Source organism: Hypanus sabinus, chromosome 6, assembly GCF_030144855.1.
Source record: "Hypanus sabinus isolate sHypSab1 chromosome 6, sHypSab1.hap1, whole genome shotgun sequence".
NCBI classification, from domain to species: domain Eukaryota; kingdom Metazoa; phylum Chordata; class Chondrichthyes; order Myliobatiformes; family Dasyatidae; genus Hypanus; species Hypanus sabinus.
In genome coordinates this window covers 129,002,187-129,023,026 of record NC_082711.1, presented here as the reverse complement: position 1 = coordinate 129,023,026, position 20,840 = coordinate 129,002,187, and the positions used below count along the sequence as shown (strand labels likewise).

The following is a 20,840-nucleotide window of genomic DNA, read 5'->3' as shown; positions in this document are numbered from 1 at the left end:
AGGAGACATGTAAATGCCTCCAGTTTGTCCATCAGTTCTGGGGAGAGGTCCCATTCCTGACCCAACTCTAGGAATGTGTCCAGAGTTTCCCTGTTGCTGGTCAGAAGTTTTAGGGCACTTGTCTTCCCTTTGCCTGCAAAAGTGCTTACAGTGTCACATCCTGTATGTGAGTGCAACCCGATAAGAGCCCTACAAATCTCTATGCCAACAGTGGCAACAACCTTCCTGATGTCTGCAAGCCTTGTACGGGTTCTAGTGCCACCCTTCTGGAACAATGGGGCCTCAATCTCGTCACAAAATGCTAAAGACATGACAATACATCTGTAGCAGATCACTACAGATTGCTACCCTCTCATGTGGCATGCTTGTCATTCACAGTTGCATACACAATCTTCTCCTGTAGCTTTGCTCTGTACTCCACCTTCCTCCACTCATGGACTATGAAGCTAATGAGACTATTTTTGTTACTGACTTTGGTCAGGAAGCTCCTCCACTGCCTCACCATCTGTGTGCCTGTGACACCTTGCAACTCATGACCAGTCTCTTCACCCCATAGAAATCTTTCACTATTCTTGATAGAGTTCTCCTAGTATGTGTCGAACACAACATCTATTCTGCTACTCTGACTGCCTTCCCTCAGAGCCATACCCAGAATTGTTGTGGCAACATCTCTGAAAGTAACTTGATCACCTTTCACTCTTTGGACCAAGTTCATTCCATCAACCACTGTAGTAGAGTTTCCTGGGAGTTGCTCTTTTAATGCTACAGTTTTCTGCAAGGTTGTGTCTAAAGTCGCTTTATTTGTCTTTCTCAGCAATCCTTCTGGTGTGGACAGGGCCCAGGGCAATGGCAAGGGGATGAGAAAGGATATCCTCCATATGTAGACTGCGTCCTTGTGCCATCACTATGATGCGTCCAAACAAAGACCTGTCTGCCTTCAAGATGATCACCCTCCCGTTTGATTTCACTTCTCTCTTCTTACACGTATCACTGAATGTTTTCAACTTGTTGGTTTTCAATGGGTCATGGAATTTCTTTGCTGGTGGGTCTTCCTCTAGTCTCTCATCTTTGAAGGTTGCATAGCATTGCTCACCAATCTCATGTGCCTTCATCAGGTCGGAGGCAATGTCCCTGGGGGCTGCCTTTGCTGTAGAGATGCTCATGAGATCCCACTTCTCTGCAAATGTGTGACCCATTCATGTACGAGGCCAACCACTGCTGAAACTACTTCATCTTTCTGGATTCTTGGCCACTGTAGCTTCACATGAGAAAACTCTGATTTGTTGTCTTGAACTATCTCCCTTAACTGTCCAAGGAATGCACTGCGGTGCTCAATTGTTAGGTAGTAACGCTTGATAGCTCCAGCATTCCCGCTGAACCGTGATGTGCCTCCAGGAGTCTGCATGTCTTTATTCACTGTGACTTCAATAGCCTGGTTCACAGGGATCTGCCCAAAGGGGTTGTTACTTGACATCTGCACTGAGAATTGGCCTGTCTTGAAGGCCTCATACACAGGATTCTTCTCTAGGAGGTTCATCATCTGAGCAAAGTAAGGGGACAGATATCTGGCATAATTCATCTTATCATAGGCAAAGCACCATGGGATCATGGTTCTTATCGCATGGAGGTGCAACTCCCAGTCCCCCTCACGAGAGGTGTGCAGAAGCCCAAGTACTCCGTTCTCTACCATGTCAATGTATGATATCCAGAATGCGGATAGCTCTCCACTATTGCAACAGCGGTGTTCTAGAAAGTCTGTCCACAGGGTTATCAGCTCAGCTGAGTGGACTTTGCAGCAGCTTGTTGGTTCAAGTCACTGGCCATATCATTCAATTGGTCTAACAATGATTTGAAGCAGCTACCACTGCTGCAATGCTATCACATATTTTCTAGCACTAGGGGTGTATACCTTGCCAAAAATCACTAAGAATTATTTCCCCCAAATGGTACCAGTGGCTCAAATTTGGGGTTCTGGCTCACAAACTACCCTCCAGCAAATGTAGTTTAAACTCTCCCCAATAGCCTTAGCAAACCTTCCAGCCACAATATTGGTCTCCTGGGATTAAAGTGCAACCCGTCCTTTTTGTACAGGTCACACCTGCCCAAAAAAGGTCCCAATGATCCAGAAATCTGAATCCCTGCCCGCTGTTCCAATCCTTCAGCCACACATTACCCTCCACCTCATTCCTATACTGTCGCGTGGCATAGGTAGTACTGTAATCCCGAGATTACAACCTTTGAGATCCTGCTTCTCAACTTCCTTCCTAACTCCCTGTAGTCTGTTTTCAGGACCTCCTCCCCTTTCCTGCCTATGTTGTTGATAGCAATATGTACCACGACCTGTTCACCTTCCCACTTCAGGATATCATGGACATGATCAGAAACATCCCGGACCCTGGCACCTGGGAGCCAAACTACTATATGTATTTCCTTGCTGTGTCCACAGAATCGGCTGTCTGACCCCATAACTATAGAGTCCCCTATCATGGCTGCCATCCTCTTCCTTTCCCTCCCCTTCTGAGCTGCAGGATCACTCTGTGCCAAAGGCACGTCCACAGTTGCTTCCCCCAGGTAGGTCATCTCCCCCAACAGTACTCAAACAGGGGTATTTATTGTTAGGAGTGACAGCCAGGGTACACTCTAGTATCTGATTCTTGCCCTTCCCTCTCCTGGATGTTATATGTATATCACTTATCTGTCTCCCAAAGCCCCGGTGTGACTACTTGCCTATAGCTCCCGTCTATCACCTCCTCACTTTCCCTGACCAGTCAATAGTCATCAAGCTGCATCTCCAGTTCCCTAACAAGCTGCAGCTTGATGCACCTGGCACAGATGTGGCTGTCCAGGAGGCTGGGAGTCTCGATCAAACCGCCAAAGAAAAAAATATTGTTTTTTATAATCTCATCGGTCTAACTCACTGGCGTCCACGTGCCTGCATTTGTTCCTTGGTCTAACGTGCCCCTTCTAATTAAAAAGTTCTTGGTTTGTGCTCCAACCAGTCACACACCAAGTACATATCCAGGTTAATTTTTAGTGGTAGTGAGGGTTTCTGCATCTATCACCCTGTCAGTCAGTGAGTTGCAGACCTTCACCAGACACTGGCTTCTGTTGAAAAAAATTGTTTCTACTATCCTTAAATCTGTGCTTTATTGTTTTTGACTTCTGCATAGGGAAGGTAAATATGGTCCCATTCTGCCCTTTCTAATTGTACATTTACTATTCAGACATCCTTTTTTCACATAAAACCCAGGTCTACCCACTGTGCCTTTGAAGCTGCTGTGAGTTTCATACTTGCACACACGACAATAAGGTGGATCCACCCCTTCTGCTACAATTTTACAATCTTGGTAACATCCTAAATCTCTGCACTCTTCAATCTTATCACATTTCCCCTGTTGTGATCAGATCCGTATGTAGTAAATAAGCTTTTCCAGCATAATTCCTCAGCTGTTCTATTCTACTCATGCTTTTCTTTTTGCAAGCTAGGAAGAGGCCATTTGGCCCATCAACTTTCTGGCAACTCTGAAGACCTATTTCTCCATCAATAGTTCCATTTAGTATCAGAATGCATTCTATATCCTGAAATTCTTATTTTTGACAGAAATCCACAAAAAGAGATATCCAAAGACTGAGTGACAGTAAAAACATTAGAACCCAAAAGCACCCCCCACTCCCCCTCCCATGCAAAAGCAGCAGTAAAGCAATGAGCTTCCCCACTCCCACGTCTTTCATTTCTCATGCTATTAACACTCCATTGCTCCCTCTATCACTTAGCTACATCAGGGCAGTTTACAGTAGCCTTTCAACACATCATTGGAACGTGCAGTAAACTAGAGTGCCCAATAAACTTGGTCTGCAAACTGCACACTGCCCAAGTGGGATTGAATCAGAATTGTTTGACCTGAGGAGGAAATCACATTACCTCGACTATTGAAAATCTTGTCATCCTGCTGCCTTTAGAATCAGATCAACTCTAGTCTCTTCCACCATATCACCAATGTCCTCCCAACTACTGTGTATTCTGTTATTTGTTCAATTTCCCTTCCATAGGAAAGGGTCCAGACTAGATTCATGAGGATGTTACCAGGAACAGAGGGATCAGCTGCCACTATTTCCCCCAAAGTAAAAGAGTCTGAAGGGTGATTATATATTGGTAAATCACATCATGAGCTGCATGCTGGCTTTCATCAGTCACAGCTTTGAGTTTAGGAGTAGGGACATTATATTGCAGATGGTTAAGTCTTTGGTGAGGTTGTACTTGGGAGAATTGTGTACGGTTTTTGTCTCCTTGTCATAAGAGAGACCTCTCTCCAGCCTCAGGCTGGAGAGAATGCAAGATATTTACACGAGATTGATGCCTAAGTTATAGGAAGAGGTTGCTCAGGCTGGATCCTTGCAGCATGAGAGATGATCTCACAGAAGTTTGGAAAATCATGAGTAGAGATATGGTAGACCATCACCGTCTTTTCCCCACGGCTGGGGTGTCCAAAACCAGAGGGCAGACTTAAGATGGGAGGGATTTAAGAGATCTAGGAGGGAACTTCTTTACACCCGGAGTAGTGCTGGGAGGAGCTGTTAGAGGAAGTGGTTGAGGCAGGTACACTTGCAATACACTTGAAGGGTTCGGGCCTAACACAAGTAGGGAGAATGCTGTGGTTTGGCCAAAGGGCCTGTTCTCGTGCTATAACACATGGGTAGACAGCCTGAGGTGAATTACTTAATAAATTTACCACAGAAAGCAAGCTTTATTGAGTTTTGTACTACATAACTAGTTTCTTAACATTTTCAAAAGAATTCATACTGTTCAATACGTGCAGGATCTCAGAACACTTTGTATATCACTTTTCCTACTTGCTAAACTGCTTTTAAGTAATTTTATGTCTGTATTGTGTCTTAGACAAGAATGAGAATGGTCTATTTTGCGGTAAAGTTCACAGCCCTTTAATTTACAGCATCCAGAAGATGACAGATTGCCTCACTCTGCCACCTGATCTGACCTCAATTACATTTTGTGTTGCATCCAATTGCTTGTTATTCATGCACTCTCTTCTGTCTTAATTCATCCTTGTATTGCTCTTCAATTTTTGCAAGCACTGCTGGGATGTTGAGGGCCAACTCTGTAACAAAGGCCAGGCTCTCTGGAATTCTGTTAATTCCATTATCCTTCCACATATGATCCAAGCTGTTCAACCAGTGAATCCTCTGCTCCAATTTCAGCTCAGCCATCTTTTGCTCTTCCAATTCACTAAGAAAGGCATGCTTGGCTGTTATTTCACATTTATAACATTGTTGAAGCCGAGAGATTTCCATCAAAAGTTCCTGGTACTGTTCCTGTGTGTATAAGTGCTGCTCTTGAACATTGTCTTCACGAAGCAGAATATTTTCAGGAATACAAAAAATATGCTGTAAAATTCCTTGTTCAACCTTTTCAAAGACTGCATCCAAACGATCTTTCATCAACTGGAGAAAACTCTCTGTACAGGCACGGAGTTGAGATGGTGTGATACTGTTGTCTGGGTGCTCCTTCAGTTTCTTAAGGATTACTCGTTCCACAACAAGCATCACATCAAGGAGAGAATCCTGGATTCCACTGTGAATTCGGAGAACACAAGTCTGAGGAGAAAACCCAAAGAACTGGGTTTCGTATGTCATCAGCCTATCTGCCATTTTAAAATCTAGAAAATAATTAAGAAAAATTAAAAAATAAAAATGTACAGATGTCCTCAGAACAAATAGTCCTCAACAACACATAAATCAAAAACATCTAAACGGCACGGAAGCAATGGAGCTGACAACATAGAAACCAGCCCTCCCTCTCACCGTCTTCATCAGCAGACACAAAACGCATCCAGGGAGGGAAATGAACAGTTAACACTTCAGGCCAAGACCCTTCATCATGGCTAGAAAGGAAGAAGGCAAAAGGCAGAATAGAAAGGGTGGGTGAGTGAGTGAGTGAGTGAACAATGGATGGTTATAGGTGCGGAGGACATGGTGGGACGATGCAATAAAGGGAAAGTGGGCAGGTTCTGGCGGCGTGGATTTTCAGCATCGGGATCTGCAGAATCTCTCTCTTCCCAGGCCACGGCCTTTCCCACCTCCGACCCCCGCTTCACTCCTCACCCTCCACGGAGCGTTTCCACTCGGGCTTTGGCCGACTCCGCGCTCCCGCCGAAACTCCACACATGCGCACCTGGCGGGGGGTGCCCGGCGAGGGTCCGTGTGCGGAAGTGACGTCGGCGGCACTGGCCGGAAGTACGAAGATGGCGTACCAGAGCCTGCAGCAGGAGTACCTGCAGATCCCGCTAGTGACCCGGGCGTATACCACGGCCTGTGTGCTCACCACTGCCGCTGTGGTAGGATCGGGGGGCAGGAGAGGGTATAGCGGAGGCTGGGCCGGAGGTTTAGAGTCCTGACCGGGGATCCGGGTAACTCGGAGACACGGGAGTCTTCAGCAACAAGCGATCGAGCAGCGTCTGTGGGGTGAGGAGGGGATTGTTCGTTGGGGTGATGCAGAGTTTTGACCCGAAACATCGACAATTTCTTCCGACCCACAGATGCTACTCGACCGACTGGGTTGCTCCGGCAGTTAGTTTGTTGATCTGGGTAACGTGGCTACACTGGCTTCCGGCTCGATGGAAAGCTGACGTGTTTGTTAACGAGGCCGGAGTCCAGTACTGTGTCCTGTTCTTCGGAGTCGAGGCACGGGGTTTGGGGCGCGGGGGATCTGGAAACGGAGCTGCGAGGATTCGAAAATGTTTCAGTGTGTTGGACAGCCGTGCGGTGCAGAAAGTGTCATCAGGTGCAAAGGTTGAACAGCTGCCGACATCATTGGAGAGAACGAAGGATTTTCAACCTGAAACATTAACCATTTCTTTTTGCACATTAGCTTTGCTTACTGAGTTTAGTACTTTCTGCCCTTATTTCATTTATTTTTTTCATTTACTGTGATGGAATTCGTAAAGGTTCCTTTTCAGTCTTTGCTGGCTGGATTTTCCCATTGCTTTGAAAGGAATTAGCAGATAATTCAGCAATTACAAATCTGTTAATGGTTGGTAGATTATTGGAATCGATTATGGTACAGTGTAGTTCAATAAAGAAAATGCGAGATGAACTCAGGCAGCATCTGTGGAGGAAGATGGCAGTCGACATTTTGGGTTGAGGTTCTCCAGCTAGATTTGCAATGTAGTTCTTCTGATGGAAAAGAAAAGCAGTGATTAATCAATGGATTATGGGTATGTGTGGTGTTTTATCAAAGCACTTCTGAAAGTGCAGACAAACAACATCAGCAACACTGCTCTCTTAGGTACTTCTGCAGATCATGTATAATAAACGTTTTAATTAGAAACAGTACCTCTGAAATTACAAGATGTATGAGACATGATGTTCTCCTTCTACCATTTGTGCAGTGATTAGACCTATTGTTGAAGCGTGACTGCCTTCTCCGCTTTGTACGGTCATGGGCTCGATGTTCCAGGAGTCAGTGCAAATGTTGCACATTTTGCAAAGAGATTTTTGGCACGTCTTTGAATCTTTCTTTCCGTTCACCTGATAGTCTCTTCTGACAAAGCTGAAGATATTCTCTAGTTCTGGTCTAATGTCAGGCATGCTACCCTTTTACTGTAAATGCTTTGTAAAAAGCTTTTTGTGTGTTTTTAAGTTAACTCTGCTATTTTTCTCTCTTTCAACCTCCTACTTGGTCTCCCTGTATTTATGATGACACAGTAGCCTAGTGGTTAGCACAACACTTCACAGTACAGCAACCCTAATTCCTGCTGCTGCCTATAAGGAGTTTCTACAGTAACACAGTGCAGCTCTGCCACGGGCCATTTGGCCCGCAATGTTGTGGCGAACCAGCTAGAAAGCAAATCAAAAACACCCAAATAAGATTTCTGCATTTAATGTCAGAAAAATGTATACAATATACATCATGAAATACTTTTTCTTCACAACCATCCACGAAAACAGAAACGCCCCAAAGAATGAATGTAAATTAAATGTTAGAACCCCAAAGTCCCCCCAGCTTCCCTCTCCCATGTGTAAGCAGCAATAAAGCAACAATCCCCCCTCCCCCCAACAAGCAAAAAAAGCATTGGCACCCCCCACCAAGCAGTCAAACTTGTGGCAAAGCATCAGTAAAGACACAGATTTGCAGTACCCCAAAGACTACTCGTTCACCCAGTAATTCGACATACCACAGGCCCTCTGTCTCCCTAATAGGAGAAAAAGAGACGTCCCTGTTTCCCAGCGAGAGGGGAAACATAACAAACAACTCACTGGTTTACGATGTTAAAAGTCCATTGCATCGCTTTTTCCGAGCTCTCTGCCCAAAGATCTCGGGTCTCTGGGCACACACCCAGCTCACTGCTTTCGATCTTCCGTCTCCTACAACACACTGATTTCCTACAGAGGTACTGACCTCGAGTCCGCCCGCCTCCAAAGCCATGAAATCCTGAAACTCCGCAGCCGGCTAGGCCGCGTCCTTGGTATAATGGCCAGTTGTGGGACCCTGAGTGCAAGTCCCCTTCCCACAAAGAACCAAAGTCAGCATGTAACCCCAGGTCAGGGTCTTCAAAAGAACCCTGAAAGGGAAAAATCAAAACTGTTTCCAAAGATGCAAGCAAAGGAGTTGTCATTAGGTGCCATTGTCTCCTGCGCTCCACCCCTTACTAATCCCTCCCACCTACATAGTGTACATATCCCTCCATCTTCCTTACATCCATCTGCCTATCCAAACGTCTCTACCACCATACCAGGCAGCACACCCCAGGCATCCATGACTCTGAGTAAAAAAAACTTAACACTCACATCTCCCTTAAACCTACCCCCTCTCACTTTCAATGCATTAGACATTTCAACCCTGATAATCAGATGCTCTCTGTCCACTCTATCAATGCCTTCCATAATCTTGTCCTGTCAGCCTCTGGCACTCCAGAGAAAAAAACTGAAGTTTTTCTAGCCACTGATGATTGCACATGCCCCCTAAACCAGGCAGCATTGTAGTAACCTTCTGCACCCCTTCCAAAGCTTCAGCATCTTCCCAGTCTGGGTGAACAGGACTGCAAAACTCCAGATGTGGCCTGACCAGAGTTGCACTATAACTTCCTGACTTTTGAACACAATACCTCAACTAATAAAAGCAAGCATTCCAAAAGCCTTCCTAACCAGCTGTGTGGAAACTTTCAAGGAGCTATGAACTTGGATCCAAAAATCTCTCTGCTCTGCCCTTAGCAGTGTATTGGCAGCTTGCATTGGCCCTACTGAGGTGCAACTAAGACTGCAAGGGTTTTCCTCCCACAATCCAACGACCTACTGGTTAGTAAGTTACTTGGTCATTGTAAATTGTCCTGTGATTAGCTCGGCTTAAATCCGGGGGTTGCTGGGCAGTGCAGCTCAAAGGGCCTGTTCGTGTTGTATCTCTTAGTTTCTTGTTGCAATGTTAGTCTTACACATGTTATATTTCACCTTTTCAAATCTCCTTTTAATTTGTCTTCAAAGATTCAGAAACATTACTTTGCCTGGATGGGAATATGTCTATTTCCACTGGGTTGTTTCATTAATGTCCCATGTTTAATTATGCTTCATAATCATATTTTGTGGCTCCTTTGTTAATCATCCTGAAATTAGTCAATTGATACCTTTCCCATCTAAAGTTTCTTGTTGTTTCATCCAATCCCATGTTAGCAGCTGTAAGGGTGCCTGAGACTCTGTGGTGATCACCAAACCTGGTCTTCTGCAGGGGTTGATGTTGGGACAGCTTCTTTTCGGCTATATATTAATGAATTGGATGATCGAACTGATGACTTTATGGCCAAGTTGGCTGAGGATGCAAAAGTAGGTAGAAGGGCTGGTAGTGTTGAGGCAGCAAGGAGTCTGCAGGAGGACTTCAACAGATTGGGAGACTGGGTAAAGAAATGGCAGGTGGATTGTCGTGTAGGGAATTGTATAGTCATGCACTTTGCTGTAAGAGTAACGGTGTTCAACTGAGGAGAAAACTCAGAAACCAGAGGTACAAAGGAACTTGGAGAGTGTTTGTACAGGATTTCCTAAAGGTTAACTTGCAGGTCGAATCAGTAAGGAAGACAAACACAATTTGAGAGAACTGGAATATAAAGTCAAGGATGTAATTCTGAGGCTTCATAAGGCATTGATCAGACCATACATGGGTCCCTCCAATCTAAGACAGGATTGGAGAGTGGCCAGAGAAGGTTCACAAGAATGATGCCAGATGTGAAAAGGTTAACTGAAGGAGGATTTGGTTCCTCTGGGTACTGGCTGGAGTTCAAAAGATGGGGTGGGGTGGATGGAGGAGATATCTCTTTGAAACTATCGAATATTGAAAGACTTAGGTAGAATGGTGGTAGAAAGGCTGTTTCCTACATGGGAGGGTCTAGGACCAGAGGACACAGGTTAAAAATACAGGGACCTCCCTTTAGAACAGAGAATAGGGGGAATTTCTTTAGTCAGAGGGTGGTGAATCTGTGGAATTCTTTGCTAAAGATGGCTGTGGAGATGAAGTCATTGGATATTTTTAAATGGAGGTTGATAGGTTCTTGAGTAGTCAGGACATGAAGGGATATGGGGAGAAGGCAAGAGATTGGGCTTGAGAAGGAAATAGATCTTAACCACACAGTCAACCTGCGCAGAAGTTTTGAGTGTCCTTTGGACTCAGACCCCAAGATCCCTCTAATCCTCCACACTACTAAGAGTCTTACCATTAATACTATATTCTGCCATCGTATTTGACCTACCAGAATGAACTATTTCACACTTACATGGGTTGAACTCCATCTGCCACTTCTCAGCCCAGTTTTGCATCCTATCAATGTCCCACTGTAAGCTCTGACTGCCCTCCACACTATCCACAACACTCCCAAACTTTGTGTCATCATTTGACTTTTTCCCCCTTCCTTTCCAGTTGTGATGAAGGGTCTCGGCTCGAGACGTCAATGTTTTTTCCCATCCATAGATGCTGCTTGACTTGCTGAGTTTCTCCAGCATTTTGCGTGTATTGCTGCAGTAAACCTCTCTCACTTCGAGAAAGCAATGATCTCTTGATGTTGGTGACATGTGGCCACAACTAGCATCAGTCAGTTTAGCTTTTGTCTATGGGAATGTGGTATAAATAGATTGAGGAGAAGCTAAACAAGCATACGAACCAGAAGAGAAGCAGCAAATGAAGCTGGTAACAACCATACAGAAGTGTGAGGCAAAAGTGGGTGACCTCACACAGTGCACAAAGATACTCACAGTTCTCAGCCACTGAAACATCTCACTTGATCCTTGTTCTTCCCCCTAATGAGAAATAGCACTCTGTTCCATTTCCAGTGAAAGGCTGGCAATCTGGTACATTGACTCTTTCACTCCCCTCAGATGCTGAGGGCGTACAGTATTTTCTAATTCTCTGCCAGTTTGGAGTGTTTTAGTTTTGCAGCATTGCTTCATTTTTGATTCAGATGGAAAGCACTCAACTAGGAATTTCTGTTGTTCATGTTTCGTGAATTCATTCCCCTTTATGGCCTTGTGTTTGTGCTGTCCCAGTCTGCATTAGGATAATGGACACCATCACTGCTCTGGCCCTTGCATCTTTTCTATCAGTTTACAGTATAACAGCTCCCCTGTTGTTAATTGGTCCAAACATTATATTTTTGGATTCCACCTTCTTCTATATTATATAATAGCCACTCAATCAGTAATCAACCATGTTTTTCCTGTATATCTTTTAACAAAGAACATCAGACTCCCAATTTTCCTTTGAGCTAGATCTACGTTATTCACATTGCAACATTGTTTTATGAGATGCAAGTCTCAAAATCCCCCGCAGGATATAGTGTGCATGAGCTGACATTCAGCCCCACCAGTCTATGCCAGTGTTTTGTCTGCTTGCTCTCCTTCGATCTTTTCCTAGATAAAAAGGTATCAGTGTAACTCTTTGTGGGCATGCTATGTGGCGGCTCTTGAACACATCCTCAAGTGTGTTGGGATGTTAATGCAAATGATGCATTTCTCTATGCTTCCATGTACATGTGATAAGTAAATCTAAATTTGAATCTTTGTTCCCTTTTGTCCCCTGTCCCTTCTCTAAGCCTATTTCTACTATGTTCCCAAGCTTAACTAGCTGCAGAGTTTAACCTGTGTAATTCGGTGTACGGATTAAAACTTCTGGTCGTTACTGTTGCCCTAAAAAATACTTTAGAGTTATCCTGCCTGACTTTTGTTGGCACTTGTAGAGAATACTCGTCTGTTCTGTCTGTCAACGGTGGATGAGGACTATATTGCTACACTTTGCTCTAACTTCCCTTGCTTCCCCACTTTGCTGTTGACTGCTCTCCAAGACTTTATTAAGTTCATTGTTTTCATGTTTGTCGAACCTTATAAACAGATTCTTTGATTTTCATGTATCGCAACTGACTGCAATTGAAAAGCGATTCATTGTCTGGGGTGGTTTAAAATAGCTGTTGTGTGCAAGTATTTTGGAAGAAAGCTCTTTTGTATGTGCTTACATTTTTGTTGATGAAAATCATGTAATTCATTTTTCAGCAATTAGAAATAATCACACCATTTCAGCTGTACCTCAATCCAGAGTTAATATTCAAACATTATCAAGTAAGTGTTATGTTTCTATCTCTAATGTGTTTTGACTCAGTATATGTGCTCATTGTTCTGATTTCCAGTGCAGCAAAGCCTTTCCTATTGTATGCAAATTAGTGTAATACTGCACATGTAAAATCCCCATTCTGACTGAAGTAGCTGCTTTCATTGGTTCTGATTATGTCTTAAAATAAAGCGATTTCTGAATCTCTTCCCCAATGTCAAAATATGTAATAAGTATTAAAGTTACTACATTGAGGCTAATTTTTATCTTCCATCATCTGAAGTCTCAGTATCAAACCTCCATTTGCTGACTGACCTTCAACCTTTTGCAGACCATTTGTATTTCCTCGCAAATCCATCTATTTTCACATCATTGGCAATTTTGGCTGGAGTCCACTCATCCTTTCCATCCAGATCTTTAGTATACATGGTTAAGCATCCACTAGTTATTGAATGCTAAACTGAAAATGATGTATACCTTGACTTTCTGTTATTTGTTAAACAACGTTCCATCCATCTATCTATGCTATTATATTAGCCCAACTCCATTTACCCTTGTGCTGTAAACTTTTGATATGACAACTTGTTGAGGCTTTCTGCAAATCTAAATACACGACATTCTACTTGTTCCACATTATCTATCTTGTTTGTTACACCCTTTAGGAATTGTAGTTGAATTGTCAATTTCGCCTTCATAAAACTTGCTTGATTTTGTGATTTTCTGTAATGTTAACCTGTGCTTGTTTTTGTAGGTTTGGCGATTAATTACAAATTTCCTGTTTTTTGGTACAGTGGGATTTAATTTTTTGTTTAATATGATCTTTCTGTATCCTTTTAACAGTTGTATGGATAGACAATTAGAAATTTGAATTTAAAAAACTGCTTTATTGCTGTTCTGTTTAACCAGTGACACGCCCATTTCTGCTTGCCATTCTTTTATTTTGATGCATTCCCTTAACAGTTGTAACTGCAGATACCGGTATTGTCGCATGCTAGAGGAAGGATCATTCAGGGGCCGCACTGCAGATTTTGTCTTTATGTTTCTTTTTGGTGGATTTTTGATGACCGTATCCTTTGTTTAATGGCCTTTTTCTACAAAATTGTAAAAGTGAATAGAATACAAAATTTCTTTAAAGATTAGTAAATTATCTAACTGAAAGTAACTTTTTTTGAACTGTGGACTTCAATAACTAAAACTATAAAGGATACAGACTCAGTCGACACTTTTAACCGTCAGGTCAGAACCTGTTTATTTAACCTTGCTTTTCGTCTTTTATTTTCATGTTTATTTTTATTTGAACGACATCATCTGTATGAAAAGTGCTCTGTAAATAAAATTTTTTTGTTATTACTATTGTTAGATTAACAATACAAAACATTTAGGGTTGAGACCTGCATCAGGATCAAAAATGTGGAAGGAACATAGTCACTATAAAGAGGTGAAAGGGAGGGGTAGGACAGCCTGGTGGACGATAAGGAGGGAGTGACGGGCGGATTGAGTCAGAAGGGGGAGAGGGGACTTTAAAGACAGAAGCCACTAGGTTCCCACCAGCTTCTATCTGTGAACTCCCCCACTTCCTCTCCTGGTGAAACAGCCAGCAAAATCAAAGACTTTTCCCACCCTAGCCATACTCTCTTCTGCACCCTCCCCCATTTCCATTTGGCAGAAAACACAAAAGCCTCAAAGCAAGTACCACCAGGCTCAAGGACAGCTTCTGTCCTGTTGTTATAAGACTGATGAACGGTTCCCTAGTATGATAAGATGGACTTTTGCCCTTACAATCTTCTTCTTTATGACCTTGTCTCTGCACTGCACTTTTTTGTAACTGTAATACTTCATTCTGCACACTGTTATTTGACCTTGTACTACCTCACTGCACTGTTGTAATAAACTGATCTGCATGAAAGGTAAGTTTTTCACTATATCTCAGTACATGTGATAATAAATCAGTTTATCTGCCCATCATTCTGTAACTGATTCCACCAGTCACTTACCTGCCCCACTTCACCCCTCCCTCTCACTTCTTTATACTAGCTATCTTCTTTCTACACTCTCAGTCCTAATGCAGGGTCATGATTTGAAAGGCCTATCATCCTTTTGCCTCCCCAAATGCTATTTGACCCATTGAGTTTTTGCTCCAGGTTCCAGTATCTACCATCTGCAGGGTCAGCACAGCATTGTGGACCAAAGGGCCTGTACTGTGCTGTATTGTTCTATGTTCTGTCTCTTACGTCTCTGTTCTTGTTAGACGAGATTTCGGTTAGCAGGCAAATTGGAAAAACCATATGAACTATCAAGTGCGATGCTAATTGTTTTATCCTTTCTCCTCTCCCCATTTCCCTTACTAGATTCTGCTACTCTCATTGAAAACATTACTGTCCTTAATTTTGTACCAGGTTTTTGGCTCGTTTGTCAATCTGGTGTTCCTGGGACAAGCTTTCACCATTATGTTAGTGTACATTTGGAGCAGAAGGAATCCTTATGTCAGGATGAACTTTTTTGGACTCCTTAATTTTCAGGCTCCGTTCCTGCCTTGGGTACTAATGGGATTCTCATTATTACTTGGCAATGCAATCATAGTGGATTTGCTAGGTAAGAAAACAATATCACAATTTGCCAATGTCAGAGCTTTCAATTCCAATGTCTGTCTAGGCTTGGTATCTCATTTTCTTTTGTCATTTGGGGAGGGTACTGGAGGGAAACTCATGCCTCATTTAACTCAAATGTTTTCTTTAATCAAAATATGGCCTGTGATTTTATTTGAAGCTTTTATCATTTTTGTGTGGACTGACCCAATATAATTATTAGGTTTGTCTACCATTTTTTTACCCCCATTACTACCTCTCTAGCAGTCCAATATCCACTCTCGTCTCTCTTTTACTCTTTATATCTAAAAAATCTTTTTTTTTCCAGTCTTCATTTGTAATATTGGCTAGCTTACCTTGATATTTCATCTTTCTTTATGGCTTTTTTTAGTTTTCCTCTGTTGGATTTAAAAGCTTCCCAATCCTCTAATTTTTGCAATATGCACTCTCTTTTGTTTTTATGCTGTCTGACTTGTCAGCCACAATTGCCTCATCCTCCCTGTAGAATACTTATTCATCTTTGGAATATATATTTCCAGCGCCTTCCAAATTGCCCCCAGAAACACTAGCCATTGCTGTTTTGCTGTCGTCCCTGCTAGTGTCCCCTTCCATCAACACTCAAGAAGCTTGACACCATTCAGTACAAGGCAGCCCACTTGATTGGTCCACCTTCCACAAGCATCCAGTCCCTCCACCATCGACAAACAGTTGCATCAGTGTGTACTATCTACAAGATGCACTGCATCTACACACCAATGTTCCTAAGGAGGCACCTTCCAGACTCATCACCACTACCACCACTACCATCTAGAAGGACAGAAACAGCAGATACCTGGGAATAATACCACTTGGAAATTCCGACCCCCCCCCCCCCCCCAAGTCACTCACTAACCTGATTTGAAAACATGTCGATGTTTCTCATTGTTGCTGAGTCAGGATCATAGAATTCTCTCTCTAACAGCAGTAGGTGTACCTGCACTTCAGGGACTGCAGCAGTTCAAGAAGGCAGCTCATTACCATTTTCTCAAAGGCATCCAGGGATGAACAATAAATGCTGGCTTAGATGGCAATACCCCCATCTTGTAAGTTAATTTAAAAATATTAACTTTGGCCAGCTCCTCTCTTGTGCCCCTGTAATTTCTTTTATTCCACTGTAACACTGCTACATCTGACTTTAGCTTCTTCCTTTCAAACTACAGGGTGAATTCTATCATATGATCTCTGCCTCATAAGGGTTCCTTTCTTTTCTTTTTATATCTTTGTATTTTTATTATATTATTCAAAAATAACACAAGTACATCGAAGTAACAACATCTACAATGCCTCAAGGTTAAAAAAAAAGTAATTATCTTAAAGATTGAAAATTTTATGAATAAAAAAAACCCTACTAAGCAAAAAAGTGGTGGGAAAATCCCAAAGCCATGCGTCATACAAAAAGCTTCTAAAAATAAACATCAAACTGCCAGCAAGAAAGAAAAATATATCAAAAAATTTACAATTAGATTGTGGAGAAGATCTATCAATTAGCTCAAATGATAATAACGAGCAAATGAGCCCCATCTTTTCTCAAAATCAAATAAAGGTTCAAAGATTCGACTTCTAATTTTCTCCAAACTAAGACATAGCATCACTTGAGAGAACCATTGTGGCAAAGCAGGAGCTGATATATCCTTCCACTTCAACAAAATGACCCTCCTAGCTATCAATGTAACAAATGCAATAACATGTTGGTCAGACACAGAAATACCATGGATATTTTGAGGAATTATTCCAAAAAGCGCAGTCAATTTATTAGGTTGTAGGTTAATTCTGAGTGCTTTAGAATAAAGGTTCCTTTACCTTAAACACTCTACTCAATTCCAATTTATTACACAATACCCAGTCCAGAATTGCTATTCCCCTTGTGGGCTCAAAAACAAGCTGCACTAAACAGCCACCTCATAGACATTCTACAAATTACCTTTCTTGAAATCCAGCACCAAACTGATTTTCCCAATGTACCTGCATTTTGAAATCCACCACAATTATCACAGCATTGCCCTTTTTACATTCCTTTTCTTTGTCCCGTAGTAATTTATAGCCCACATTCTGACTACTATTTGGAGGTCTGATGGGTTGTATGTTCTTGTTAGCATGAAAGGCAAGGCTTACTGCTTAAGGGAACCTTGTTATTGATTGGTATTGAGGCCATGGTTAAGAGGAGGAAGGAGGGGCAGGTAGCAAATATAGGCAGCAAGGATCAAATGAGGCTCGAGTATAAGAAATGCAAGTGAACATTTGAGAAGGAAATCAGGAGGGTTTAAAAAAGACTCGAGGTTGTTCTGGCAGTCAACATGAAGGAGAATCCTAAGAGCTTCTACCCCTATATCAAAAGGAAAGAAGCAAAATGATAACATGGGACAAAATTGATCCCCTTGAAGATCAGTATGGTCATCTATTCATGGAGCCAAAAGAAATGGGGGAGATCTTAAATGGATTTTTTTTAATTGCATTTGTATTTACTTAGGTGGTGGACAGAAAATCTATAGAGCTGAAGCATGAAGCATATTCTGATTACAGAAAAGAAGGTGCTTGCTGTTCGGGACAATTTAGGATGAATAAGTGTCCAGGGCCTGACAAGGTGTCCCTTTGGAGATAGTGGGAGGCTATTGCAGAAATTACAGGGGCTCTGGCAGAGATATTTAAAATGTCTTTAGCCATGGATGAGGTACTAGAGGAATGGAGAAGCACCCTTTCTATAGTTTCCACATCCTTCCTGTAGTGAGGTGACCAGAACTGAGCACAGTACTCCAAGTTGTGTCTGACCAGGGTCCTATATAGCTGCAACATTAACTCTCGGCTCTTAAACTCAATCCCACGGTTGATGAAGGCCAATGCTTTCTTAACTACACAGTTAAGCTGCACAGCAACTTTGAGTGTCCTTTTGACTCAGACCCCAAGATCCCTCTGATCCTCCACACTGCCAAGAGTCTTACCATTAATACTATATTCTGCCATCATATTTGACCTATCAAAATGAACCACCTCACATTTATCTGGGTTGAACTTCATCTGCCACGTCTCAGCCCAGTTTTGCATCCTATCAATGTCCTGGTGTAACCTCTGACAGCCCTCCACACTATCCACAACACCCCCAACCTTTGTGTCATCAGCAAATTTACTCACACATCCCTCCACTTCATTCAGGTCATCTATAAAAATCACAAAGAGAAGAGGTCCCAGAACAGATCCCTGAGGCACACCACCGGTCACCGACCTCCATGCAGAATATGACCCGTCTGTAGCATTTCTGCCATACGTTTCTCTGAGAACATCTGTTCCCAATTTATGCTTCCAGGTTCCTGCCTGATAGCTTCATATTTCCCCTTACTCCAATTAAATACTTCCCTAACTTGTCTGTTCCTATCCCTCTCCAATGCTATGGTAAAGGAGATAGAATTGTGATCACTATCTCCAAAATGCTTCGCCACTGAGAGACCTGACACCTGACCAGGTTCATTTCTCAATACCAGATCAAGTATAGCCTCTCCTCTTGTAGGTTTATCTACATATTGTGTCAGGAAACCTTCCTGAACACACCTAACAAACTCCATCTAAACCCCTTCCTGTAGAGAGATACCAATCAACATTGGGGAAATTAAAATCTCCCACCATGACAACCCTATTATTATTGCATCTTTCTAGAATGTGTCTTCCTATCTGCTTCTCAATGTCCCTGTTACTATTGGGTGGTCTGTAAAAAACACCTAGTAGAGTTATTGACCCCGTTCTGTTTCTAACTTCCACCCACAGAGACTCAGTAGACAATCCCTCCATGACTTCCTCCTTTTCTGCAGCCTTGACACTATCTTTGATAGTGTCAGAGTAATTTACTGTACTCCAATTTAATACTCTCCGGCAAGGTCCATACTTATCTATAGCCATTTTAAAATTTAAGAGTTGTGGTCATGTTCCATAAGTGTTCACAATTTGATCACTTGGCCAGGCTCATAACTCACCAGGTCCAGTACAGCCCCTCTTGTTGGACATTCTACATGTGATTTAAGAGACCTTTCTGAATGCACCAAACAAACTCAGCCCCATCTATATCTCTTGTATTGAGACGGCCCCGATTTATATTAGGGAAGTTGAAGTTCCCTGTAACAACAACCCTATTGGAGCTTAGAAAAATAGAGGGCTATGGGTAACTATAGGTAATTACTAAGTAAGTACATGTTCAACACAGCATTGTGGGCCGAAGGGCCTGTATTGTGCTGTAGGTTTCCTATGCTTCTATTGCTTTTATATCTTTCTCAGTCAGCCTGCATATCTTTTCCTCAATGTCCCAATGGCTGTTGGGGCATCTGTGGTAGAATCCTATCAAAGTGAATGCATCCTTCCTGTTTTTGAGTTCTGCCTGTACAGACACAGTGGACAAGCCCTCCATTATGCTCCCTCTGAGTGCAGCTAAAATATTGTCTCTGATTCGTAATGCAAATTCACCACCCCCTTCTCTCTTTCTTTTCTAAAACATCGAAACCCTGGGATATTGAACACCCATTTCTGTCCTTCTCTCAACCAAGTCTATGTAATGGCCACAACATCATCATTCCATGGACCAATATATGCTCTGTTCATCACCTGTACCCATAATATGTACTCCTAACATTAAAATACACACACTTCAAACCATCCATACCATTGTAACTGTCCCTTTGCTTTTGTCTACTTTTTTTTTACTGGCCCTGACATCCACTTTCTGAGCTGGTGCTCTGGTTTCCAAACCCCTGCCAGACAAGTTTAAGCGCTCCTGAACAGCACTAGCTGACTTCTCGGCCATGATATTCATGGGCAAATTATTTTGAGGCTATTCTAAGGGTCATGATATATAAGTATTTGAATAGACATGAGTTTGTGCATGGTAGTCATGTCTAACCAATCTAACAGAATTTTCCCAAGGAAGTCACCTGGAGAATAGAATCAATGGAAGACTGCAGCCTACTTGACAGGCAAACAATCTTTGTGCAAAAAAACAACAAACTGTGCAAATATAAAAGAGAGAAAAATAATAAATTAATGGGGAATAAACATCGAGAACATGAGACGAAGTGCTCTTGAAAGTGAGTCCATAGGTTGAGGGAAGCGTTCAGCAATGGGACAAGTGCATTTTAGTCAAGTTACTGTTGGTGATTGGTGTTGAATATGTTGTTTGTCATCTGTATTAATGATTTGGTTGATAATGTGGTAAACTGGATCTGCAAACTTATGGATGACACCAAGATTGAGGTGCAGTCAAAGCTTGGGTCAACTGGAAAAATGGGCTGAATAATGGGAGATGAAATCTAATGCAGACAAGAATGAAGTGTTACACGTAGAGAGGGCAAACCAATGAAGGACATAGTGAAAGGTTGCTTACTAAGGAGTACAGTAGAACAAAAGAATCTGGGAATACAGATCAAGTGTTCCTTGAAAGTGGTTTCAAAGGTAGATGGGGTCATAAAAAGGATTTTGGCATATTGGTTCATAAATCAAAGTACTGAGTATAGGAGTTGGCGTGTTATATTGTAGTTGTGTAAGACATTTGTGAGGCCAACTTTCGAATATTGAGTACAATTCTGGTCACCTATCGACAGGAAAGGTATCGAAAAGATTGAAATAATATAGAGAAAATTGGTAAGGATGTT

At 42.4% G+C, this 20,840-nt stretch overlaps 2 protein-coding genes across 4 annotated transcripts in view; one reads left to right on the top strand and one right to left on the bottom strand.

The window, feature by feature from the left end:
- Positions 1 to 3,726: 3,726 nt before the first annotated feature.
- Positions 3,727 to 6,224, bottom strand: mis12 (MIS12 kinetochore complex component). 2 transcript variants are annotated; one of them, XM_059972933.1, is made up of 2 exons: positions 6,121 to 6,224; positions 3,727 to 5,675 (listed from the first exon to the last, which is right to left on the bottom strand). In XM_059972933.1, the coding sequence occupies exons 1-2, from the start codon at positions 6,182 to 6,184 to the stop codon at positions 5,032 to 5,034; spliced, it is 708 nt and encodes a 235-aa protein (XP_059828916.1). In that variant the 5' UTR covers positions 6,185 to 6,224; the 3' UTR covers positions 3,727 to 5,031. The 2 variants fall into 2 exon arrangements, with proteins under 2 accessions (XP_059828916.1, XP_059828917.1); XM_059972934.1 differs by lacking the exon at positions 6,121 to 6,224 and adding an exon at positions 5,821 to 6,106.
- Positions 6,183 to 20,840, top strand: part of derl2 (derlin 2) — a 35,549-nt gene continuing 20,891 nt past the window's right edge. For both annotated transcript variants that reach the window (XM_059972931.1, XM_059972932.1), the window contains exons 1-5: positions 6,183 to 6,353; positions 12,538 to 12,603; positions 13,344 to 13,417; positions 13,565 to 13,658; positions 14,989 to 15,184. In XM_059972931.1, coding sequence (XP_059828914.1) covers positions 6,183 to 6,353; positions 12,538 to 12,603; positions 13,344 to 13,417; positions 13,565 to 13,658; positions 14,989 to 15,184 — 601 coding nt within the window. The remainder of the gene's footprint in view (positions 6,354 to 12,537; positions 12,604 to 13,343; positions 13,418 to 13,564; positions 13,659 to 14,988; positions 15,185 to 20,840) is intronic.

Coding starts and splice junctions, on each gene's coding strand:
- mis12 (XM_059972933.1), bottom strand. CDS start 6,184: ATGTGTGGAGTTTCGGCGGGAGCGCGGAGTCGGCCAAAGCCCGAGTGG. Junction 5,676..6,120: donor GTGGAAACGCTCCGTGGAGG/GTGAGGAGTGAA, acceptor ATTATTTTCTAG/ATTTTAAAATGGCAGATAGG.